The sequence below is a fragment of the Passer montanus genome, unplaced genomic scaffold (genome assembly GCF_014805655.1).
Source record: "Passer montanus isolate IOZ18808 unplaced genomic scaffold, ASM1480565v1 scaffold25, whole genome shotgun sequence".
In the NCBI taxonomy this organism is placed as follows: domain Eukaryota; kingdom Metazoa; phylum Chordata; class Aves; order Passeriformes; family Passeridae; genus Passer; species Passer montanus.
Genome location: NW_024367149.1, coordinates 9,301,945 through 9,328,173, shown reverse-complemented (window position 1 = coordinate 9,328,173; position 26,229 = coordinate 9,301,945). Strand labels below are relative to the sequence as shown.

Genomic DNA, 26,229 nt, shown 5'->3' with positions numbered 1-26,229 from the left:
TTGGAAGAAGAACCTGTTTGGTGGGTCTGATTTGAATCAATAAAGGGAGCAGCACGCCAGTGTGTAGGAATGAGCAGCCTCCACCAGTGGATTAAAGCTTTGGATGCTGCCTGCTGCTGCTCAGGACTTTATCTGTGCTTTTCTCCTGCACTATGGGGCCTCTCTTTGGGGCTGTGCTGGGTTTGATTCTGGCAGTCGCTTCACCAGCCCACGACAGCTGTACCTGTGCGACCAACAAGTGGGCAGTGTGTGCCCAGGAGGGCCCAGGGAACTGCACCTGCAGGCTGGCAGGTTCAGATCACCCTGTAGACTGCTCAACCCTGACTTCTAAATGCTTCCTGATGAAGGCAGAAATGACCCCCCTGAAGGAGAAGCGCCTCTGGAGACCCCCCCAGGGGGTGTCAGACAGCGATGGCATTTACAACCCCGACTGCGAGGACAGCGGTGTCTTTAAAGCCAGGCAGTGCAACCAGTCCAGCACCTGCTGGTGCGTGAACTCGGCGGGCGTGCGCAGGACGGAGAAGGGAGGCAGGAGCCTGAGCTGCCGCGAGCTGGTCCGGACACGGTGGATCTACATCGAGCTCACACACCAGAGGAGCTCCAGGGCCTTCGCTGCTGCCGACGTGGCCCAGGCCCTGACCCAGCTGTTTGAGAGCAGGTACAAGCTGCACCCCAAGTACATCGCAGCCATCAAGTACGACCCCCCGCTTATCCAAATCCGCCTGGACCAGAACAAGAAACCCAGGTGGGATGTAGATATAGCTGACGTGGCCTATTACTTTGAAAAAGACGTGAACAATGACTCCGTGTTTCCTTCCAACGGTAATTTCACTGTCTCAGTCAATGGAGATGCTCTGGCTGTTGAAAAGCTCTGGATTTACTATGTGGATGAGAAGCCCCCCGAGTTCTGCATGAGGCAGCTGGCAGCTGGCATTGGTGCTGTGGTCACCGTGGTGGTCCTCACTGCTGGCATTGGCATCGCCGTGCTGCTCATCCTCAGGTGGCTGCGCACAAGGACATATAAAAAATTTGAGTGTAAAGAAATGAAGGAAATTAAAGCCCCAAGCTTAGAACTGACCTGAGCTGAAAGAAGAATGATAACTACAGGAAGACAAGGAAAAAAAGGCACAAAATACAAAGAACAGACTCGGTGTATATGTGATGGATTTGGAATTTTTTCTTTCCTACAGGAATTTGTATATGAATGTTCTAAATTATTCTTACTTAGTACAAATAAATTTTTGGCGTATCAATGAATTTGGGAGTCAGTTACCTAAATATTTTAAATGACTCCTGCTTTGGAGGGTAAGAAAACTGTTACAACTGTCTATTTAACATAACACAGAAGGCTTTCACTCCTGCGGCAGGCCCGGCTCAGATTGCTTAAATACTTAAATACTCTGTGGGGTTCTTGGTGTATCTATTTACTGAAATTAAAACACTTGCCTCAGCATATTTGGGCTATATTGCTGCTTTTCTCATGGTAGACTTTTTTAAAATGCAGTTTGTTTTTAGTTCATGGGGGCTTTGAAAAACAAAAGTTTCTGGAACTTTTTTAATCAATAAATAATTCAATGAATATTACTAAATAACCATATAAGATAATGGTAAGATACTCTGCAAGATCAGAGGCTTTTATAGAGTGATGTGTTAGGAGACATCCCAGGTGTTGGGTCGCTTCCAGGTGCAGAGATCCCAAGTTCCTGGGTTTGTATTCTGGCAGCACAGCGAGCTATTCCCACTTGTGCTCTTTAATAAGGGTCTGACACTCCTCGTCAGCAAAGATCCCTTGATTCCCATGCAAGTCTAAGTTAACCTTGGTGTTCTGCCCACATTCCAACTCTGGTAATAGCTTTTTGTCTACCTAAATTCCCTGGGCAATTTTAATGGGAGAAGATATTTTTCAGTGTTGTACAGCTGCACAGAAACACTGCACAATGCTCCGGGACAGGCAGAAAAAGAGCTTTATTCCAACTGAGCTGTGGGGGGAATTTAAGAGCAAAGTGTAATTACTGAACTTGGAGTTTGGCCAACTGGACTGCTTTGCTACCTACTCATCTGTTGCATTCCTGGTTTGGAGAGTCATACCCACTGGAAGGACATTTTAAAGAAAATAATGCTGGTTGTTGAATGTTGGGATATTGTCAGTTCCACTCTCTGTGCTGCATGGGGATGTCTAAGTCCATCACTCTCCTCTGCTTCCTGCAGCAGCACCTGCTCCACCTGGGCACTGCCACAGGGCCAGCAGCTCTTTTTTTTCTCAATTAGTTTCAGTGTTGCTCATTTGTAATTCCAGTAACAGTCAGGAGTGTGCTGCTTCCATGGCAAACCACCAAAATGCAGCTCTGGTTCTACTGAATGGAAAAGATATCAGGGGAAAAAAGGGAAGAGGCTTTGATTCTGGTTCTGCCTTTGTTTATAGACACTGTAGGGTAATAACACTTGGTTCAACACACACCATTTCCATTTGACCTCACACTTGTTCACTTACCTGCTGGAAAATTCTGGGTACATACTTTGGGGCAGATGCATCACGTTTTCCCAAAACAAGATTTTTATGCAATTGCAGCAGCAGCATTAATACATTCACAGCTTTGGAGCAAGGTCTATAATTCACTGGGTGCCTTACAGCAACACATCAAAGCTGGTTGTTTGTCAGTCAGGAATACACACTTGTCTGAGAGAAGATTAAGTGAGAATTTGAGATCTAGGCTGGATCTTTCTATGTCATAGGAAAACTCAGAATTTAGCCTAACTCCACACAATTTTGCAAGTAGCCATTTATAAAACAGACTAAATTAAAAATCTAGAGCTGAGCAGCTCACAGCTGAAGAAGTGTAGGATGAGAATAATAATTTTCCAAGTACATTGCTTAACCAATTTCTTAACTTATGCAGAGGAGATCAAAGCCATGTGTTTGAGAGGCTGGTGCTGTTCTTCGATCAGGGATCATGAGATGTACAGTCTGTTCTGGACATCTATGGTGGCTTTTACCAGTCTTTTTAAATCCTTGCATTTTTCTCTTTTCCATCATAGGAAAAAATATTATTTTCAAGGTGAATTATGAGATTTTATATTATAATATAAACATTTAAACATAACATTCAGTAGGAGAGGCAAAAATCACTAATTGTTGAAAAAAATCCTAACAGGTAAGTGTCAGCACCTTTCCTTGGCTCCTGCTTTTCTTTTCAGTAGCTGAGATTGAGAAGAGAGGCTGTTGTGGTACCATTCAAATTTTTATTATTCATTAAAGAACTGCCCCATGAAAGCCATGAGTTGTGATTGGTTATTTCTTTGCTAGTCCTTCAGCACAGTGGACTGCACACTGGTCAGGGACTGGAAATGCACTAGGGCTGGTTAACAGGGATAAAGTATCTGCAGTTAAGCAATGAAATGAGATTAATTGAAGCACAGGGCTCAGAGAACCTCTGCTTGGACTAGATCATTCTACTTGAATAAACCTGTGTAAAGCTACTGTAGGATGTGGACTTGAATAAACCAAACAGACCCATGGCCCCTGCTGAGTACTCATTTCTCTCCTGCCACCTCTCACACCAAAACTTTTTTGCATGTGGCAGATCTCATATTTTACTGTAACATCCCATCATATTCTGCCTGTTTGACTCTCTTACCACTCCTGATATTCTCACTAAAAAAGAGACAATGAGCCCTTTTTCAGCTTTAAACTTTGCAAAATGAAAATACTTTTTACTATTCAGATTTTGAGGCTGTTAACTCTAAAATTTCTAGCTATCCTTTTCCTGATTACATCACCCTGTTTTAATGGAATGTTTGCTCATTTTATGTAAGTAATTCTTGCCTGTGCTCTCTGCAGTGGGTTCTGTGGGTGATAGCAGAGGGTGCCTTTGTGCTGCTGCCTGCTTGGGTTATAAAGGGCGGTGTGCTTGCTTGAACAATGCCAGAGCTGGCTGTTGCCTAAATTATGTTCTGCAGTTCCAACTGGCTGCCTTGGAAAGCTCAAATTAAACACATGCAGAGAGAAAAAAATCCCCTCCCTGCACTCCAACTCTGAAGAGGCCAGTGCTGCCCTTTGCACACAGTGCCACTACCCCTGGGCAACTGCACAAAGCGAGCTTTGGCCTTGGCTTTCAACTAAAACTTTTGTACCACTCACCATCTGAGGACAGTGCCAGAAGCAACGGCAGCACTACAGCAAGGAAATGAAAGATAAGGATTAAAACCCTCTTAAACTCTGTTCTCTCTACTCCCCCCGGTAAAATCCATCTCCGAGTATGTGCCCTGGAATTCTCTGACACAAAAAGCCCGTGTTGATTGGTAGGTGTTGCACACACCCGTGTGTTCCACACCTGCATTAAAAACACACACATCACTGTTTGTCAGAGCAGGGAAGCCCTGGGGAAAACCTCCTGGCAGCAGATCCTCCTCTGCACTCACCACTCTGCAGCCTCTAGCAGTGGCAAAACAGCCAAAACTGCTGCTGCTGCTGTGGAACAGCAAAGAATCCTCTTTTTGTCTGTCCCATCTTCCCCCACTTGAGAACAATCTTTTAGGGATGTTTAGACTGGGATTATGCCAGATGAGGTTACTGATGAGAATCTTAATGACTGCCATGTAAATACACCAAGGTCCCTCTTGAAACACCTGCACCTCTGGGATGTTATTGACAGCTGGAGAGAAGATCCCTTCAATACTTGTTAAAATGTTTAAACCTTGGGGAATCATCCTGGAAAAAGCCAAACCAATATTTACTGCTTAAATATCAAAACCACTTTTTCAGTGAACAGTTAAAGAAATAACAGATTGGCCCTTCCTCCACTTCTCCTTAATTGGGCTAGTTAATGCTATTAAACAGATCTTCCTTGTGCAGGTATAATTATCCTTTCCAAAGCATTTCCACTGATTTGCCTCAGGGTTTTAAACACTGCAATTACTTTTTTTTTTTTTGTCAATGCTAAAATTAATCTTTAGTCATTACCATTGCTATCAAAGCAGGAAAAATGAGCTTCCAGAACTTTTACTATTATTTTTCAGCAGTTCTAACCAAATCTCTTGTACCAATCTTCACCTAGTTAAAATTTCATCCATGCCAGGCAGCCTGACAAGATTCACATCTCATTTGCACGATGATCCCTGGTCCCTGAGGGATAACACTCCTACAGCTCCACTCCAGCTCCAATCAAGCGCCACAGAAACAATTAGGGAGACTTTGCATTATCTAAATGAAAGATTGAATTATGAAAATGTGCTCTGCTAATTTTCCACTGAGGATTTTACATGTGGGCCCAGCAGTACTGGTGGTATAAGCACCCAACCTTTTTCAGGTGGTTCTTTTGAGACAAATTTATCTTTTGAGATAAATTTCTGTCCTCGTAAGGCTTGAATTGAGAAATCTCAGCACTTTTGCTGCTCTGGTTGCACCCAGAAAAGCTGCTTGGAACATTTAGAAGGAATGAAAAGAGCACTCCTTATTTCCAGCCTCTTCACTTGTGTTTCGGAATTAAATTTGGCATTGAATTTTATGACAACTTTTAGATTAACAGTTTTACAGTAAATTTCTGCTTGGTTCAGTAATTTCATTTTCTGGATTTTAAATCTACTTTTTAAAAAACATCAACAACAGAGATAATATGCAACAATAGTTAACACCTATTAAATTCTTAAAGAATATCCTCTAATTGGTATCTCAGTGGGGAAGGGGAGGGCAAAGGACAGTTAGTACATAACACAACACATGGATCAAGGCAGGATATTCTAGTGCAAACATTTGGAAAAAACCTTGACATTAATGAAAAGCATTGTCTGATCTTTTAAATGAACATGAACTCCTGATATTTCAACTGGCCAAACAGACTAAATGAAATTAAATCCAATTTCTGACTTGTAGAAGGTGATGGAGTGCATTTTTTCAGCCAGGATTTTAGCCTAGCATTCATGAACAGAAGTAAATTACACTGAAAGTTGAATTACAATACTATCAATTAATAATTAGTTTTTCCTTGGATTTATATAAAACCCAAATATTTTAATACTTTATAATGAGTTTTTTCATTTGAAGCTGAAGACTGTTTATTTAAATTGACAACTTTTTAATTGTGATGGTCCAAATTGGTAGCAGAGAAATTTTAGTACCAAATACTGAAGTATCTGTATACCAAGCACCGAAAAATACTTTTTATATTCAGAGTTAAACTAATTTTCATTACTTTTATTGAATTTGTTACTTGCTTGTGTGAGTAATTTCATACATATACAAAACCTCATTTAGTTCAGAACAACGACTTATATAAAGAGATACACAAATACTAATGGACACACCCACACAGGAAAATTGTACCTGTTAAGGTGTTAATTGTTTAATTGGACTTAGGAAATCACTTATGACCTCTAAATAGGTCTTGTACAGTCTTAAAAATTTTAAATTTGCTTTCTGGTCTTCTTCTGAAACAAGAATTACAGTCTTTTTTTGTAGAAAAGATGAGGCTTGTAAGGAAAAACTCAGCTACAAAACTGTCTTAATCTACCTCTCTTTACCAGAGAATATTCTATTTTATTTCCTCAAGGAAAAAAAGTTGCATGCACATGTCTTCATTAAAATTCAAGAGACGCAATAATATAAATTACAAGTTAGAATGTTTTTTCCACTACACATCTATTTAGAGGGAAAAAAACCCCCAACACTCTATAACTTTCCAATTGCTCAACTGTTTACCAGATTTTCATCTAGAGATATATTTAGTGCTGGTATTTAATAGATCCTATAATTACCTGTGCTGCATTTGCTGCTTGTCTGCTTTGGAGTTTTAATTGCAAGCAATGATGCTTGGGGAAACTTTAGAAGTGCAGAATGTAGAACACAACTTTGAGCCCCATCATTCCACACTCAAAACATCCATGGATTTTAAGAAGAATTTAGCCAAGGATATAGGAATGGGTCCTATATGCTCTATGCAGAGTTAAATAATACATTAGAGAAACAAATTATTGCAAAAAGAAACAGGCAAAGAAAAAACTCCAAACTAGTGTGCTTTCAGTAAACTCAATAAAAAAGGTGAGGTGGAAAAATGATAGAAAAAATGGTAGAAGGTCTGAATGGCTTAGGAATGGAGAATTCTAGATAAAGAAAACAATAAAAGTAAGCAAATACCCAGTCTAGTAAGGCCATTAATGAGACTTTCTTGTCAGTTCTTCATTTCCTGACAGCTGGGACACACACAAGCCTTGGGTTAGACAAAGTGCTTTTCTGCTGCTACAGCTCAGCTGGTTTTGTGACTGGAGCAGACAGTCACAAAAATTAATGCTGTGTTACTGACTGACAGATTTTACTCTTCGTGCTTCTTATGATAATGGAGCCTGGGCAGGTCTTAAAGGAACTGTGTCAGAGGAAATTATAGGATTATCAGTACATAAAGTTCCTTCTTGGCCTGGACTGCAACAACTGGTCACTACGTGTTTCCATTGGCAATGGCCATCAGTACTTAAGAACTGTCACAGGAGGGCTGTGCTAATAAAAACCAAAAAAAGGTGGAATAAGGAGTACCTCAACAAACACTGCACAATACTCAGCTGTGCTCATACACAGAGGATGTGGCTCTGGAAGGCCAAGATTTGTGCTTCTTTACCTTCCACAACAACAAGGCCTCTGTTTACATTCAAGGCACCAGGGCTTACGCGCAGCCTGGGCTGCCCTGTCATTACCACACATCCCAGCCTCACCCTCCCTCAGCAAATCACTTGTTTTTCGCATCACATCACTCAAGATGTATTTGTCAGCCAGAGGAGCAGGACAAGAGCCACATATTAAGTTAGTAGCTTGCTATTTTCTTGGGAAAAACATCACTTCTGCTCCTACCATGGCAGCAGATCTGACTGCTCCCTGCCTGGGAGTGCCACCAGCCCTTTGGCAGCAGGAGCCACTTCTCATTTCAGGTGCCCAAAAACACAATTGCAGAGTCAATCAGGTTGGAAAAGATCTCTGAAATCAAGTTTAACCTGTGACAGATCCACACCTTCTGAACCAGCCCAGAGCACTGAGTCCCACATCCAGTCATTCCTTGAACCCAAGTCCAGTCATTCCTTGAACCCCTCTTGGGCAGCCCATTCCAATGTCTAGTCACTTTTTCTGTGAAGGAATCGATATTCATGTCCAGCCTGAACTTCCTCTGGCACAACTTGAGGACTTTTTCTCTTGTCCTGACACTTGTTACTTGGGAGAAAGACTGACCTCCAGCTGGCTCCAAAGTGAGAACATCCCGACCCAGGGCTGCTCTCAGCCATGAGGTTGGTCCCCACAAAATGGAATTGTAACCTGGTGTGCAACAAGGCAGTAATTACACACCTGAGATACTTTTTATTTTAGAGCTTCACTCTGGTTCTCAGAGTCCACAAATCAAGCAGGACCACCAGGCTTTTCCTGCCATTATTTATAGGCAGGAATTCAGAGTTAGTAACTTTCCAAGCACAGCCCTTTTATTATGATTGATTACTAATTTACATACACGTTACTCTGACGAGTTAGCAATGTACCACAGATATAAATCAACACCTTGATTTGCTACCTCCTTAAGCCTTCTCAGCTCCCGCATGCCCTTGACTAGGGGAAGATGATTTAGGCTTGAAATCATACAAAGATCCTACATCAAAGAAGGCCCTGATTTAAAATAATCCTGACATATTCCACATTTTGCAACCAGGTGACACGGAAACACCGCGGGCAAAGCCGGAGCTGCGGCACGCAGGAGAACGGGCTCTGCGCCTGAAGACGGGCACCCCTGCTCCCCGCGCTGACACAAAATGGCGGGCGCCGCCTGAGGGGAGCGGCGGCGGCGGGAACGGCGGCGGCCCCGCCTGAGGGAAGGGACGCGGGGCCCCGGCGGCCGCTGTAGCGGTGCGGCCCGTCCCGCCTCCTGCTCTCCATCCCGGCTCCGTATCGACACCGGCTCCGCGGTCCGGCCCCTCCGCCGCCGCCTCCCGCGGTGGTGAGTAGGGGAGCCCGGTGGAGGAGGTCGTTCCCGGTCGCTGGGACGCGCAGCCGTGAGGCGGCCGGAGCTGTCCCCCGCCTCCCCGCCCGCCATTACCCGGGCGGGCGCCTCAGAGTGACTCGTCTCCCTCGTTCCCCACTCTCGGCTCCTCGCATCAGCCCATGTCGCGATAATCGCGGTGACACCCGAGGGTGGCGGGGCTGGGGGAGAAGCAGAGGCCGGGATCGGAGCCAGAGGGTGAAAGGGACGGCGGCGGGGCCCCTCAGGCGGGAGGGCCTGGGTCAATTCCGTGCCAAGGCGTTTCCATGTCCGTGAGCTAGAGGCTCCCGGCTGGCGGAGACTTGGTTTAGCGGCGTTTTGTTTCTAGGCTAGGAGTAAAGTGCGAGCAATGTGCTCACAGATCCTGTGACACAAAATCAAGATCCTGGTTTTCCTCATCTATAGGAATGGCACCAGGGGCGCAAGAGCCCCGCACGGAGGGGTGATGACCCACAATGGTGACCCACAATGGGCACCTGCAGTCGCTCTGATCTGGTGGTAATAAAAGTGAAAGGGAAAAAAAAAAATCACACCTTGTTTTATTCTCAGTGATACAAGATACTGATATCTTTCACAGTCGGAAGCAGATGGATGTCTTACAACTGTAACCGGATACAGTTGTGACTGTGACCTTTTCTGTGCAGTGCAGATGTTGACAAACTAATACATAGTATCCGTTCAGGGTAAAATGAAATGATGACGCAGAGTTTCTTGTTTGGGTGGGCTTCTTAATACCAGTCTGCTCTTTTTTTTTTTTTTTTTCAGGGTAACCAACCAAAGAAGTTATGAATATCATCTGTGGCCTAAAGCTGTCGGGCAGAAACTGTATTTTGTCTCATTTGGCTTCTTTGTGCAAGCAGGGGAAGTGCAATAATCTCTCTAGGTCTTACACAGGATGGTGCCGAAGTCAGGGTGACAGAAATAGATGCCAAAGGTTGGATTTGAGTGGTAATACTAGAAACTGTTTTTTGACTGGAAACCCTGACTCCTATAGAAACTTGATTGGTAAAGGACTGAGATGTTTTTTGGATGTCCCACATACAAGTGGACAGGAAGTGTACAGGAATGCAAACCATAGTTCAGGAAGGTTTTTCTCCCAATCTTCTCAGTCACTGGGGGAGAAGATCCCATCCCTCCTGACCAGTTCTGTAGGACAACCCCCATGTCACTTTGCTGCTTGGAACATTCAGATCAACAGGTCTTTTCACACATCACCATCCCTTCAGGCTGCACCAGTTCCTCTTTTCTGGATTATTGTGAAGCCAGCTCAGAAATTATTTGCCATCATTCTTGGCAGGTAAAATACTGTGTTTCTTTCCTTTCAGTGCAAGACCCATCATGCAAAGTGTGAGTGTGGGGAGGCATGGCAGGTGTGTTTGTAGTGTTGTTTGACTGACAGTTTGCTCAACAAGAGGTGTTTTTTTTTCCATTATCAGAGGCGTTAGATCTATTTTTTGCTCTTTTCATTTACATGTGTAGAGGGAGATGAACCAAGACATTGAGGGGCATTCCTTCTTCTCCTGTGGGAGGGAAGAAATACAGAGGAGTGGCAGCCAATTACTGTATAATCCCCCATGAGCTCCTACATGAGATGAGGCTGTAATAGAGAATACAGTAACAAATTCCATTTCAAATATGTTCTAAATTAACACTGTTTGTATCTTACAGGAGCATAAGAAATTGGTGGAAGGCACTTCCTCCTAATAAACGGGAACTCTTCAAAGAAAGTGCAAGAAGAAACAAATGGAAGATCCTGCTGGGTGTTGGCAGCTTGGGAGTTGTATTTATCATGTTTTATTTTACCCACTTGGAGGAGACACCCATCACTGGGCGCGCTCGACTGTTGGTGTTTGGCAAAGAGCATTTTAGGGAGCTGTCACAGATGGAATATGATATGGTAAGATTTTAGACAAGAAATTGAAAGTACTCAAAAATTGTTGCTTTTTTAGTGATGAGACAGTCCTGTTAATGAAATGGGCAAACAAACCTTATAAGTGTCCTTGATGAGTTTTGAACTTCATGCTCAGAACCCTGCAGAGTCCCTTCATCTGTTCCCTCCTCATTTTGTCTTCATCCTTTTTTAGAATTCCTTTCCAGGAGAAACACATAATGGTTACAAAGCACATAACATAAATGTAGCAAATATTCTTAACTATTGCTTGTCCATTGCACTAGTCTCTGTAATTCTGAGTTCTGTGATTTCCTGTTGAAGTGAAACTTATCAAGTGAAACTTGATAAGCCATATCCAAATGTATCCATATTCCCATCTGTTAGAGACACGAGATAAGAACAGAACAAATACATGATATTTTCAAATTACATGTTTTATATACATTTGTCTACCTTAAAAATTAGGACCAATGAATTTTTTTTTCAGTGGATGGAGCAGTTCAAAAGTCAGATGTTACCTGAGACAGATGCACGCTACCAGGTTGTGGAGAGAGTTGTTGGGCACTTGTCTGAAAGCAACAAGGACATCCCTCAAGTCTCAGCTCTCAAGTGGGTTATCCACGTGGTGGATGAACCAGGTGTAAATGCTTTTGTGCTTCCAGTAAGTTGTACACAACACAAAAAATAATAATACTGAAACTGCACTTGATATGTCTCCCACTTAATTTTTATTCTCTTTGTTTACAGAATGGTCAAGTGTTTGTTTTTACTGGGTTACTGGATGCAGTTTCTGATATTCATCAGCTGTCATTTATTTTAGGACATGAAATAGCTCATGCTGTGCTGGAACATGCAGTAAGTCTTTAAATAAAGCTGTCTAATAGTCTTAAATTATTAATTCTAATTACTCTAGTTATGATTTTCCCTATCATTACCAACCAAGTTTTCAGTGTGACTCCATCTAATGAATGCAAAATTGAGTTTGAAATGAGTAGCCTGCTACAGTAGATCCTTATAATTTGTGTAGCACTTAATAACTGTCACAAGACCTGTGGTGATCCCTGCTAACACAGAGGCTGCCAGGACTTTTTTCACAGCTGTACAGGTAGATTATGGCTCACTATCAAGAGTCATTTAGAACTTGGTCTGCAGATCCCTTTCTTACAGCACAGACATAAAGAACTGGAGGTGCTCAGCAACTCTGTTACCCCTGTAATTATTAATACCTGCAAAGTGTATACACCTTTAAAAAGTATCTTAAAATATTTGATACTGTCATTATTGGAGCACGCAGTTTTAGAATGTCAAATTCTAGAATACCTAGAGCTTGGTTCTTGTATGATTTTGGTTGAGCGATGGTTCACATCATGGTTTCTTGGGCTGGGTTCAGCCAACCAACCCTTTAAACTTCTAAAAATATTTCTGATAATAAAAAAGAACTTATCTTGTTTGTATGGAGTCTGTGTCACCCATCTGGCACAGAGAGAAGTATTGCATGATCCTGTTTGTAAATGCTCTGATCAATTTGTTGCAATGTCAAATAGAGCTCTGGAAAACAGAATAATCTCTTGGATTCTGAGCTTAAAGGAAAGCAGCAGAAAATAGAAGAGAACTACATTATGTGTACTGTCCCCTTATCCCATTAGTGATCCTGTCTCAGTGATGTGTTATCTCTTCTCAAATTAATGTAAAGAACAGTCTTTGAGGTATTTTTATAGGTTTTTCATTCACACTGAGATGTTTCATGGCCTTTTTACTGAAGAACCTTTTCTGCTTGTTGCCTCCATCCTACCTGAAGCTTTGAGTCTCTCAGGGAGTCTGATAGGCAGAATGTATTTGTTCCAGCTGTATTTATGCAGCTTATATGAATTCTGGCCTGAAAGTACTTTGTATCCAACTGGATTTTTTGTTTGTTTGTTTTGGTACAAGGGAATGTTGTGCTTGCCCTCTTCCTGTGGCTCCACGGGAAAAAAATAAATCAGTGACTTTTAAAGTGTTTCCAAATTCTGTTAATGTTCTAAAGAAATGTCAGACAGTAAGGAATGAAAATGGGATAATTTCTGTTTGCAGGCAGAGAAAGCCAGCCTGGTTCACTTCTTGGATTTTCTCTCACTCATCTTTCTCACTATGATTTGGGCCATCTGTCCTCGTGATAGTTTGGCAGTTGTTGGCCAGTGGATTCAGAGCAAGTTGCAGGAGGTAAGACTGACATTTTCTATTGTCCTTCCTGATTTCCTTGGAATGATAATTTTAATCTTTTGCTAAATTAAACAGTAGGTTTGGGGAGAAAGGCAAAAGGAGAAATATAACAAAAATTAGTTTTTGAGTCTGTTGTGGAATGAAATATGTTTTTATAGATCTGATTCTGCTTTAGTTGATGCTGATTTTCATTTGTCATGTTGAAGAACTTTAGGTTTCCCTAAATGACTGGATTTAGTTGCACAGGCTGCAGGAACCTGCTTGCCAGTTAAGACAGATGATTGTCTTATAGAAAGACTTGCCCTTAACTTGCCCTTTAAAGTAGTATATGGTAAAATGCAATGTTTTTATTTGAAGTAGTTGTTAAATTATTCCTAAATCAAATAAAATACATGGAATTCTTTAAATACATTGACAGTGATTAGAATGGTTTCCAAGATTAAAAAATTGAGAATCTAAACACCCTTTTTATCAACCACGCTGTACTACAAGTAACCAAAATAATCTTTCAGCCAGCAAATATTTCAGCAAAGTAAAATTCAGAGGCTTTCTGGTGCCAGTTTTATTCAGCAGATTAATCTACTCTCTGGACAGTTACTGATCCATTTATTTTTTTTAAAAAGTGTGGGTTTTTTAAATAGAAATTTACTTAGATCATAAAACTGGAATCTGAATTGAAGTGAAAGATCTCTTTGGTTTCTTTGACTTTATGCTTTTCCTGAGATTTCCCCCAGTTCCTCAAAAACATGAAATTAAACATAACCAATCTGTTTTGGTAGTTCTTATGCTAATGGGTAGATGTGTGGATTCTGAACATAAATTATCTCTTAAGAGCTTGGATATTTGCACAAGTAGCTAAGAAACCAATACATTGATGAATTCTAGCCAGCATTTTGAAGAGCTGAATTTGGCAAAAACAAAGTGTGAATGAATCCTGAGACTGCTCATGATTTAGACAGCAAAATTCAACTCCCTGTCAGCATCTCTTCTCCTCTCCACAGAGAATGGGTATTTTGGCATCAGGGCTTGGAGTTGTGCTTTAGGTTGGATAGGGAATCTGGGTTTAAGCTCTGAGTCCTGTGCAAAGGAAACATCATCTCTGGGATATTGTCCTGGTTTAAAAGACTGATCAAACTTCAGTAATGTTGGACTGATAAATACTTGCAAAGCTTTCATCCCATAGACAAAAGAAGCTGAATAGGAACTTAATTTTTTAGTCTGTTTCCCTCATTCAGATTTGCCTGTTGTGGTTACATGAAGGTGAATCCTTCTCCAGGTGTTCTCAGGATGTTTCTCTTTCTCTTTCTCTTCCATAACTGTATTTTGCTTTTTAAAACTTTAGCATCCCATTCTGTGAAAGGGTTCTTTGAGCCATGCTGTGGTACTTGCTTCTGTTTCAATATTTGTTTTTCTCTTATGTCCTTAGAGGCTTGACTTTTTGACCTGGTGACTATTGTGTATTTTTTATTATTGACTCTAAGTGTTTCCCAGTGATTCTGTGTAGCCTTTGGGCATGTGAGCTCCAGTTCTGCCTTTTCCCCCTAAGATAATTTTCTTTCCTTAATAAATTGTTAACTTTTCTTATTACATCTATTTGGGGTTGTTCCTTAAACATGTATTTCTGGACTGAGGCATATTGGCTTTGTTATAGAGCAGCAGTTATTTGATATGGGAGCTAAAGCCTAGGAATTATTCTTGGAATAACACCAAGAATGACTCTGAGTTTTACTCATGCCCCACACACCAGTATGTACAGATGCAGTACTTCATGTTCCTTTCTTGTCCATGTCACACCATAAGGCTTGTATTTGATGTGAAAACTGGTGATTTTGGGCAGTCAGCATCCCTGGAACTCCCTTTTTTTCAACACACACAGGCAGCTCTGATAATTGATTTGAAAAATCAAATTTGTCTTCTTCTTTGTGTCCAATTTCTGACAAGGATTTTACATCAGAGTTTGAAGCTCTAATTTTTCACTTTAGCACATTCACAAAAGATTTTTTAAACAATTCCATTTTTCAGTATCTGATGAATACCACTGTATGTTAGATACCTCAGAACTCTTTTGTGGGTTACAAATGTCATTTCTCTGTCTAAAAAATGTTTAATAATTAATCAGATATTTTATCTAGCTAACTAGGAAATGGTGCTTCAAGAACATATGACAGACTAGCCAGGGGTTTGTTTGCTGTTTAGTGAATATATGTGCACCAACAGACCTGGAGTACTTTTCAAGGCAATAAAAACCTGTATTCCACTTCAAGGAATTACTTTATTATCAGAGGATTTAAAAAATATATTTATAATTGCAGTGTTTAAGGTCTGTATGGAAACTAAGAATTTAGAAAGTGACTTCATCTCTGCTTACTTCTAAACCAGCATGTTTAGTTTTTAAAGCCAGCTTTGATTGGCTTCTATTTTTGACTTAGGAAAGAAAAACTATCAGTACTACTTGGGAAAGCATCAAAAAGTTACAGCTACCTTTATGTACTCAAGAGACTGGACCACTTTGGTGCTCTTCATTTCAAACTGGTTTGTGGTTTATAGTTTTGGTTTTGATGTTTTTTCCCCTGAAACTTCTAAGGAGGACAAATTTCTATAGCCAGATAAAGAGCTGATAAAACCTTTTTGGGCTGATAAACCTTTCTCTCTTCTCTAACCTTGCACATTTGCCATTGTTCAGTTCACATTTCCTAATGGATGACTAAACCAGGATGTTGTGACAGGTTTCTTATCTCTGCAGGAGCAGGCTGTTTAAACAAGTCCTGATTTGCATTTACTGTAACATGACAGACTAGGGTAAGGCTGCCCAAATCCACATGAATTATATTTGAAAATACCACCACTGCCTCTTAGGGTGTGTTAATGCCCTAGAAAAATGGGAGAGGAGTTTGGTCAGCTTTGTGTCTTCTAGTTTGATTTCTCAAGGGCAATTTGCAGCTTGTGTGGGGGATAGTCATGGCAAAGGAGTGATTTCTGCATGCAAATATTTATTCTTTCATTCTTTATTATGGGCAGTTTGCCATATGAAATAGATGATAATAGGTGATACTATGCTTAAAGTTTAGGGAACCACTGGAATTTTTTACATGCAGTTGCTGCAAGAAAAATCTTGAGGTCAATAAAAGAGTGAAGTGAAAAAATTCTGGTGAAAAGTTGGTATTTAGCTTTCACTTGCTGCAGAAAGAGATTGGCTGCTGATAGTGCCCATGAAAATATAACTAATGTGAATTAATTTCAACTGAATGCAGGATCAATGAGTTACACATAATGGAATTAGAGATTACATTAAGAAAATTAATACTGATCACATGCAATGTGAGCATGATAGATAAACCCCAGTTCATATGAAAAGGTTAAATAACAGCTACAGGGCTCTATCTTTGTTCACATTCCAGACCCAGGAACAAAACTTTGATGTGTTTCTTTGCAGTTCATGTTTGATAGACCCTACAGCAGAACCCTGGAGGCTGAAGCTGATAAAGTGGGACTTCAGTTTGCAGCAAAGGTAACTACAGCTGATTGGTTTTATTAGCAATAAAAATAAAATTAGCAAAAAAAAAAGTACCAGACATTTTTCAATTTCTGTTACAATCAGAGGGAGTTTCTTTCTTCATATGGAGGTAAACTGTAAGTTTTTGAAGATATGTAGTTTTATGAAGTGGTGGGAAAGAAAAGAGTTTTTAGGGAAAGACAAAGTCATTGTGGCTAATTGTATGTAATAACATTGAAGTGTGTAAAGTTGTGCATTACCTGCAGAGTCTCTTTTCTGTGTAGTTTGTTGCAATTAGAAGAAAACTCCATGTATTTGTAAAGAGGAGAACTCTAAATAGGGATCTTGTATAAGTAGGATTTAATTATGTGTAGAGATTTAAAGATTTAAGTGAAATACAGCCTTAACAACAATAGAGCTTTGCTGCAGTAAGGCAATAATTTGGTCAGAAGCTACTCAGCATTTTTTCATAGTTTATTTTTTCAATTACTTTTTTTTTCCCCTGAGGAATTTAATTCTATATTAAAGAAATTGAACCAACTCTTTATTTCTGGCTAAGTGCAATAGACTTATGTGTGAGATACTAGTGAGAGCAGCACCATCTAGTGTTAATATTTCATTAGCAAAATGAAAAATTTCCTTTTAATAATTATTAATGTTTCTTTAAGGAAGGGTTTTTAAAATTAACTTTGATTCTGGGATTAAAACTGCATTTTTAATTTGAAGTTGTCTAAGGAAATAATACAATTCATTAAAAAATGTAATTGCTGTGTTTGTGCTCACTGCTTTCTAATACTGGGAAAGTAGGGCCATACCAGAAAGAAATTAGTGAAGTGACATATGAGCATTTCTCTGGTTGTGCAGATGATCTTTTTATAATAATAATTTTAATAAATAAATTCAAAGGATAAAACACCACATCTGTTCCTGGATGAGGGAATGGAAAGAAGTAATTTTCTTATCTTCTGACTGCATGTCCCTCTTTTTTACTTAGCAAATAAAGGTCAGCATAAGAAACCTTGTTTATTTTTCTTCTCTACTTAAATGTAACAATAGAGAAATCTGTGGTGATACACAAAGCAAGTCTAAATGTTACTGTTCTATGACTTTCTATGGTTAAATATATACTTCTTGAAGAGAGTTAAGAATTCTACAGAATTCCTGTTTTATTGTGTCATGGATTCCACAGATCACTCATGAAAGGCCATGTAATCAATTACAGAAAGCATTTCCAGTTACTTTTTAGGTATATTTAAGCATGATTTATTATCATCTTGTATTTTGACTCTCAACCTTTTCCTGTAACTTTGTCTAAATCTGTGGAGATTATTAATTTGTTCTGGTAAATATAACGTTGAATTTGCAGCTGAGCTTTTTTTTAAAGAACAAGTATATGCCAGAAATTGTAAACCTTTCCTTCCTCCTGAATGTTCTTAATTCAGGTGTAAGTCTTTTAAGGCACGGGTGTTGAAAGGACTAGATGCAGTGTCTGCATGTTTTTTTTACTACTTTTAGATATTTTGGAACAGCTTTTTTCTGTCAGGTATGAGGGCCATCTAAACAGTCTTTAGAGACTGAAAATTTAAGATGTGTTTTGTAATTCAATATCAGTTAGACTGTGTATTTTTCACTTCAAACATCCAGTGGTGTTTCCATTTCCCTTCTGTTCTCAGGCTTGTGTGGATGTCAGAGCCAGCAGTGTCTTTTGGCAGCAGATGGAATTGGCAGAAACCATCCAGGGGCAGCCCAAGCTGCCAGAGTGGCTCTCCACACACCCTTCCCATGAGAACAGGGCTGAGCACTTGGACCGCCTCATCCCAGAGGTGAGCAGGGCTCAGGAGGTGTCTTTTCCTCCTAGAAAACTTGCCAGTAGTAGTTTGATATTAATTGATGAATTAGCTGCTTTGGTATTGATTCACAATTTACTCTGATAGCACTGTGCTTACCTTTCTCTTTATCCTTACAGAAATTCTCCATTGCAAAGCTTTCAGCCTCAAAGGTTTTATTAAATGAGGAAAAAGTAAGATAGCACAGATAAAATGATACTATATTCAAAGTGTAATTATATTCCAAGTGGTTTGTGGGTTTTTTTATGATTTCTGATCAAAGTGTAAATTTTTTTCTTTTTGAATGGCCTTTTGATATAGAAGTAACAGTGCCACAGGTCTCATCCACTCCTTCTGTTTTTTTGCCATTTTGGAAAGGCAGTTTTTAAGTTGGATCCCTAAATTGTCTTGACTTCTCTTGCTTTTGTAGCAAATAAAAAAAATAAAATAGAGTGTTAAAGCACCCAACTGCAATGATTTTTTTTAGCAAGCTAAACTGTGTTTGGAAATACTCTTTTTTATAACAAACTAGTCTTCTAATTTTTTGTTTTTAAACTCTGTCACTTTAAGTCGTTTTCAGTTCCAAACTGTAAAGACACTTGAAGATTTATTGGCAGAGGGAGCACTACAATGTTGAGGTGTTTGCTGACTTCAAAGGAGAAAAAAAAGAGTTTCATGAATCCTTTGATGAGAATGAATACAGTAAATATTCTAAATGATGGCATAAATCAAAGTCAGCATTAGGGACAGGAGGCTGGAGAGTGGCTAGACTGGATATTTCAAATTAATATACACAAGGTCTGTACTTTGCAAAAGCAGGCTGGGAGAATGTTTTTGATGGATTTTCTAACACATTTGAGCAGCTGAATAGAAAATTATTTTTGTTGTGGAGCCTCAGTTTTGGCTAGATTGAACATGATCGTTTATTTTCATAGAGTTGTTGACTGGCCTATAAAGAGGTAATGAAATAAATTACTTCTTGTGTTCTACCCCAGGCCTGAGCAAATAAGTTAAATAACTGAGCAACTGTGTAGAGCTGTTATTTCTGTCTCATCTCTTGTAGTTTAGCAGGTGGAGCAGCCCTCATCTTTTTACTGCTACTCTCACTTCCAAGAGCAGGGAAGGCTGGGAAGATGTTCCAAAAGAAAACTGAGGGGAGATGTTTTTGTTTGCCTCTTCCCTTAAACATTCTTTAGAGTCGGATGAGAAAACAAAGGCCAAAGGCTTCTGTTTTTAGCAAGTTCACAAGATAAGTGAGGCTGGCACTACAAAACTGGAATGAAGATGAAAGAAAATGTGTAGATGAGGCTTCTTGTCTGAAGCATTGACTCCCCTTCTTGTGGGAGCTGCTGCCTTCAGGCTGCATTTCAGGCATGGAAAGGGAATCCCAGGCTTTTATTGTTGCTCAATATCAGCCCCTTTTTGTTTCATTGTTGACATACTTTGAGATTTTTAGAGCAGGATGTTTGCCATATTAATTGCCATTAGATATTCAGAGCCCAGGAGAGAAGCCAGATGATCAAAAAAGGCCTTTTTATCTCTAGTATCTCTCTGTGAAGAAACTGGTGCTTCTTAAGGCTCAGTGCCAGATCCATCATGAGCATTACTGGGTTTCATGTGCTGCTGGTTTTGGAGCTGAAATGGTTTTCAGGACAATATATCTCGTATTAGACCAGCTGCTATAGCTGGGACAAGGTTTTGGACTTCTCTAATCTTTCTCTACAGACTTTTAAGCAGGTTCACAATAAGCAATCATATCAAGTGAGAATTTTTCTTCAGGTAATGAAATGTCACATCTGAATGAGGTGACTGAACAGTCTCAGGAAGTGTAAATTAAAGGGGAACTATCACAGGGATCCCTTTCAAGTCATTAAAAGACTGAGAGCAAATCAAATGAGTGTTAAAGATGTTACATCTGGTTTTCTGAGCAAGCTGCAAGCTACAGCCACGCTGAGGAATCAGTAAACAAGAGAGCTATAAGCAGTTAAAAAGTGGTGCTGTCCTGGAAATGAAATAAAACAAGTAAAAAAGATTTGCTGTATTTTGAAAGTATTTTCTTCTCAGGGAAGGAGGTGTTAGGATAGTAAACCATAAAAACAGAGTACACTCTTAAATAGGAAACTGAAATCTCTTAGAATTCCTGCATGAAGGCTGCAGAGACATGTTTTACTTTCAGAAAAAGAAATCATAAAATAATTTTGTATAAGGGTGAGAGGATGATCATTGTTCTGGAGACAGAGAGGCTGTGGGAATTTAGTGCCAGACAGAAGCTACAGAATCTTCTAGTTGATCTCAATGTTTTATTTTCATGTTCTCTGACTTGGGGCAGTGTCTGTTTCCCAGTGTGCTGTTCAAATGCAGCACTGCACATCAATGGAAGCCTCAGCTAAACTGAATAAAGCAGAAGGTTATCTACTGAGCCTTGCCTGTGATACAAAAATTCATCTTGATGTGGCATTTGCTTTTTTAGCATCATGTTTTTGGCTCAGATTCCATTTCTGATTCACTGTAAGTCCTGTTTCCACTGTCTTGTGGAAATGCCATGGTGAGGTCATTTAGACACGAATAATAAGTTGGGATATATCAATTGCACTGCTTGTCTTGTTTGCTAGGTCAGTTAACTTGTCAAAAAAAGTTAATTCATTTACTTTGGCAACACCTTTTTTTTTTCAAATCCACATTGGCTGCTTATTTTTTTTATTAATTTTTGTGTAGTTAATACTTTTTTCTCTGCTGCCTTTTGATATGGGAGATACATTTATTTTCCTTTCTTTTCAAAAGTGAGTTGGTATATTTGCCCTTTGCTTATGATGTGAACATCAGATAATTCTAGTACTAGAATATGTTAATTAAACCCTATCAATAAAAATAAAACCCACTGACCTGCATTTCTGTTCTCCCTAAAAAGTTATTAAATATTTTGTCACAATTTTTCTTTCCTGTACCAACATCAGTGGAAGGTTGAAGTATTAGCCTTATATATAAGCTGCTTTTCTTCTCTATCCAGTAAAGTCTATCAATTCCTTTAATCATCTTTTTACTGCTATTTCATTAAGACTGTAAGGGCTTGAGACCAGCAGGTAGTCTGGTGTCTGTGACAGTGTGAAGGATTAATATTGGGAGCTAAAAATTACTTATTTCTCTCTTTGTCTCTGCTGGTAGCTTCACATGAAGGTGATAGGATGAGGGAGACCTGCCTAATTCTTCTGCCTTCCCTGCTGCCAAACATTGCAGGAGGTGACTGTGGTTGCATTAATAAGAAAAACAGCTTCACCTTTGTCACTTGCAAGTAAGAGTTGGATGTTTTATTTGGGATCTCCTGAACCATTAAGCAGGCAGGTGGCTGCCCCGACTGGAATGTGTAGTTACATCTGTCCTGAGCAGGGAGGTGACAAGATGACTTGACTTTTCTTTCCATATCTGGAGTTTCTCAGTGACAGGTGAGGTGATGATGTTGAATAGCTGCCTTCTACCCCCTTGCACAGCTTTATGTTTAGCAAGATCTCAGACATCCACAGGGTAAAAATGTTCACCTGAAGTACTGGTTTTTATCTTTGCAGTTGGGACTTCAGGTGAGTGAAACCATGGAAATAGGTCAGGCACTGTTTAACCAGGAAAACCCAGAGATACAAAATTGCTAAATTAGTTTGAAAGAGGATTATGTTGCCTTTTCCAGGATACAGCCTAAATCTTTATATTCCCATTTGCCTTGAATAACACTGCTTGACATTAATGCAGTCTTGCAGCAGCTTGTGTTCTAGCAGAGAACAAGAGAAAACTCTTGGTTTATCACAAATGTCAGTTTGGAAATGGATTGGTCACTGAAGCAGAAGAGTGTTCAGCAGTACACTTATATTTGGTGACTACATGGACAATCATGCTGTAGAAAAACAAGCTGTGAAAGCTTTAGTCATATTTTTAAAAACTTAGACAGGAACAATATTTGCATGCCTAATCCACACTTGTGTATCCAGTCATTTGAGTTTTACATTTCAGCAAGAAACAACTGTAGAAACTTGCTACATTTTTGGAATGTGTCTTTTTCCAAAACCATTTGTTAATTTTAAATTCTGTTTGTTTCTAGCCATTTACAGCAAACTATCAGTCCACTGTAGTAAAGTTAGAGGAGAAATATGTTTTGGAACCTCCTTATAAAAAATGAGTTAAGAAGCTCTGTTCTTCTATTTTAAAATCTGCTGTAGTAAGATGTTTCCAGTGCCTCCTATGGAAGAATATCAAAGTGTTTCAAAATGATGGGTAAATGCTTATGCAGAGCTGCATGGGAATATTTGATTTGATATTTCAGACAAAGCTAGTGGATATAAAGCAGATTAAAATGTTCTGTTCTGTCTACAATGCAATGCTAGGACTGGTATGAAAACTGTGTTTTTTCTTTCTCATGAATCCATTATCTAGAACAAATTAATCAGCATTTGTTTTCTGCTGACAGTCCCAAATGCTGGCCAGGAGGCACCTGGCTACCACTCAGGACACCTCTGGAAATTGCTTTTCAGGATTCCATGATTATGAAATGAATTGCAATAAAATGCACATTTGAACTGATTTCTCTATGAAAGGATTAAAAACAGAGCTGGATGTAAATCTGCCCATGGTTTGTGCTGTTAATTGAGGCCAGGACAGTTAATATTGAACAGATGTGACCATCCCACAGTGACCATTGATTAATGGTAAGCATCAGACTTGTGGTCTGGTGTTTCATTTTGCAGATCTTGAAAAAGTAGGCCAGGACAGTTAATATTGAACAGATGTGACCATCCCACAGTGACCATTGATTAATGGCAACCATCAGACTTGTGGTCTGGGTGTTCCATTTTGCAGATCTTGAAAAAGTTGTTTTCAGTGGAGATGTAGAACCCTCTAGAGTTCTACATGTAATACTTTGCTATATGATACATGGGATCTACTTTTCTTAATTAGTTTAAATGAGTTCTAGGAGGATCCATAGATCCCAGTAGTTCTGTGTGCAGCTGCTTACAAAGCACTTCATCAGTTGTTGTGTGCCAAACACAGGAGCTCGTTTGGGATGGTCTAATTAAGGTATGTTCAGCTTTGTGACAATGAACACAACTTGGGCATCCTTTAAAACAGCTGGCTTTGAACAGGTTGGTATCAATTTTTCCACAGAGCCTTTGAGATGTGAGATTCATCCGCTGCCATTCCTTTCTCAGATTGCCAACCAGACAGGATGATCTGGGGGGAATGTGCTTGTGCTAATGAATTTTGGTTCTCTGGGAGATTCTCTGGCTCCTTTGTGCCTTTACTTTCTTACTTGTAGAATGCAGGCAGTGGCACTTAGTGAGCAGGACTAACTTCAAGTTTGGTCTCTTACTGCTGATCTTTTATCCAGAGAAATTGTTACATTCTATAGACGTTATTTTCTTGTAACATTATTTTCTTGTAATACTTGGAAACTTGGAATACTCCAAATGCTTCTTGGAGATGAAGACACTTGTGTAACAGGAGTTTATACTGATGAACCATCTGGATCTCTGTGCCAAGCAGTTAAAAGTCCATTATGTTATTGGAGATTTTCCCTCCTTTTTTGAGTCAGACGTCTATGTATAGTTACTTCAATAATAGAACATATCTGAGGAAGTAAATTATTCAGAGCCCTTTTTTCCTTGATGCAGTCATTTTCATTTGCATTTGAATGTAAATATAAATATAAAAATGTGAAGCTGAGTGCAGTATGTGGGCTGTGGCTGTGGGCTATGGGCTGGATATACCCCCACTTAATTAAGTGGATTTCCTGCTGGGATTTTTCTGCTCTCTGAGGCATTTTGGAATATGGATTGATTCAGCTTTTTTCTTCAAAGTAGCCTGAATGGGCTACAAAAAGTTTAGTTTATATCTGAATGTAAATTGAAAGGTACTGATGTGGACAAGTATCACAGAAAGCATTAGAGAACTTCCTGTTTAATTATGTTGTACCTTTTAGAGTATCCATCCTTGGAGATCACGGTGTGAGAAAATTATTTCACTCTTCATTTTTCCCATTATTTTACCATATTGCTCCATTTTGTCACAGGAATTCTTGGTTTCTGTTGAGAAGTTGTTCAGTAACAATTCAGGCTCTTTATTACACTAACCAATGTGCAAATGCAAACCTGACTGGAAAACCAAAGCCACTGACTGAAACCTTTCTTGTTTTTCTATTTGATTTGTTTTCCTATGTGTTCACAGGCTCTTAAAATAAGAGAGAGCTGCAATTGCCCATCTCTTTCTGGACCAGATCCTCGCCTTATTTTCAGACTTAACATGCAACATCTCCTGGAATCATCTAAAGGTCGAGGACCCCCAAATTCTACAAAGCAAGATCCCTCAAAACCAAAACTGGACTTTCCTCACACTCAAAAAGTAGAAGATATGCCAGTGACTTTTGCAGTTAAACCCACAAACCAATGACATTACTTTTCACTTTTTATGGAACTGGTGGTCCCTGAAGGTCTATCTTATAACACAAAAATGTCTTTGAACCATGAAGAAGATGTAGCCACTCAGATTCTCCATTTCTTTTATGTGATCTCCCACTCAAAGCAATAAGGAACCATGCCCACACAAGAAGAGCTGCGTGTTGGAGCAGAAAGTTTCTTATTCATTAAGAGTTACTAAAATAAATCACTTCTCAGGGGAAAGATAATCTCATACAATCCAGTCACACAGTGTAATTTTCAGCTTTATCAGGCTCACCTTGATCAGAGGACAGATGAGCCAGAAGCGTCCCTAAAGCAGAGGGAAAAGTACAATTTTCATCACTTAAGTTGTCTGGTTTATCTTGCCATAATTTGGGTTAGATCTACTCAGCTTCATTTGAGAAATAATGAGAAGAGCTTACTGCCTGCTCCACATACAGGGTGTTTAAAAATATTAAGCTGAGAAGCGATAATAGCTATGGGCTAGATACAGCCTCACTTAATTAGGTGGATTTACTGCTGGGATTTTGCTTCTTTCTGAGGCATTTTAGAATGTGGATTGATTCAACATTTTTCTTCAAAGTAACCTGAAAGGGTTGCACCAAGTTCAGTTTAAAAAAAGGAGTAAAATAATTTTTCAGGGGAGTCTTCCTTCTGGAAGAAGTGCTGAAAGAATCGTGGTAGCACCAAATGCTTTACAAAGATGCCTCTTGTCTTTCTTAAATGATCTGGGTACTTCATCAGAGGCAGTTTTGCTGCCACATCATTTGATTTGGATACATTCATTTGGATAGAAATGATTGCTGATGTGGAGTAAATTACATAGGAGACAAATGCAAGGTTTCTTGACTGCCCAGCTTTTGCAGATGACTTTATCATGAAAGGTGACTTCTCATCAGGAAACTGGCATCTAAAGCATCCCTCCTTCCCTCCCTCCCCTTGAAGCCACATTTTTATACCCTGGAGACAAATATGGACAATGTAGGTAAAGCTCTGCCTTTCAGGATGGGTGACCCACTGTACCCAGCATGTTAATCTCTGTTTGCACATGTTTGAATTGTCATTGCTTTGCAGTTGATGGAAATACTGAAATGTTGATCTTGCAGGAAGATGTAGAAAGAGGTGGAAGTGAATTAAAATAAAAAAGGGAAATCCTGTTCCTTCATCTCTTGAGATGTATTTGCTGTTGTGCTTTTTGTTATTCATTTGATCAAAACAAAAATCTCTTTCATAAATGGTAGTGTCTTACTTGAAGAAAACATCCAAAATATTTTACAGGTTATCCTACTTTGAGACATTCTTTTTTATATGGAGAAGGGTAGACTTAATCATATTTCTTCAATTAAATCAGAATGCACACTTTTAAGAAGGAAAAAAATAACCA

General features: G+C 39.5%; 2 protein-coding genes across 5 annotated transcripts; both read left to right on the top strand.

Annotated features, from left to right (window-relative positions):
- On the top strand, positions 1 to 1,082 carry TACSTD2 (tumor associated calcium signal transducer 2). The gene has a single exon (XM_039711823.1). The coding sequence runs from the start codon at positions 153 to 155 to the stop codon at positions 1,080 to 1,082; it is 930 nt and encodes a 309-aa protein (XP_039567757.1). The 5' UTR covers positions 1 to 152.
- A 7,448-nt stretch (positions 1,083 to 8,530) lies between these two features.
- On the top strand, positions 8,531 to 26,024 carry OMA1 (OMA1 zinc metallopeptidase). 4 transcript variants are annotated; one of them, XM_039711563.1, is made up of 9 exons: positions 8,538 to 8,960; positions 9,768 to 10,299; positions 10,671 to 10,899; positions 11,381 to 11,554; positions 11,641 to 11,748; positions 12,964 to 13,092; positions 16,526 to 16,600; positions 18,259 to 18,408; positions 24,616 to 26,024. In XM_039711563.1, the coding sequence occupies exons 2-9, from the start codon at positions 9,788 to 9,790 to the stop codon at positions 24,835 to 24,837; spliced, it is 1,599 nt and encodes a 532-aa protein (XP_039567497.1). In that variant the 5' UTR covers positions 8,538 to 8,960; positions 9,768 to 9,787; the 3' UTR covers positions 24,838 to 26,024. The 4 variants fall into 4 exon arrangements, with proteins under 4 accessions (XP_039567501.1, XP_039567497.1, XP_039567498.1 ...); XM_039711564.1 differs by lacking the exon at positions 8,538 to 8,960 and adding an exon at positions 8,994 to 9,243; XM_039711566.1 differs by lacking the exon at positions 8,538 to 8,960 and adding an exon at positions 9,265 to 9,444.
- Positions 26,025 to 26,229: the final 205 nt, after the last annotated feature.

Excerpts from the sequence above, each read along its gene's own strand:
- OMA1 (XM_039711563.1), top strand. The coding sequence starts at position 9,788 with ATGAATATCATCTGTGGCCTAAAGCTGTCGGGCAGAAACTGTATTTTG. Across the intron at positions 13,093-16,525 it reads TTCAGAGCAAGTTGCAGGAG|TTCATGTTTGATAGACCCTA; the intron begins GTAAGACTGACA and ends GTTTCTTTGCAG. Across the intron at positions 18,409-24,615 it reads TGGACCGCCTCATCCCAGAG|GCTCTTAAAATAAGAGAGAG; the intron begins GTGAGCAGGGCT and ends ATGTGTTCACAG.
- TACSTD2 (XM_039711823.1), top strand. The coding sequence starts at position 153 with ATGGGGCCTCTCTTTGGGGCTGTGCTGGGTTTGATTCTGGCAGTCGCT.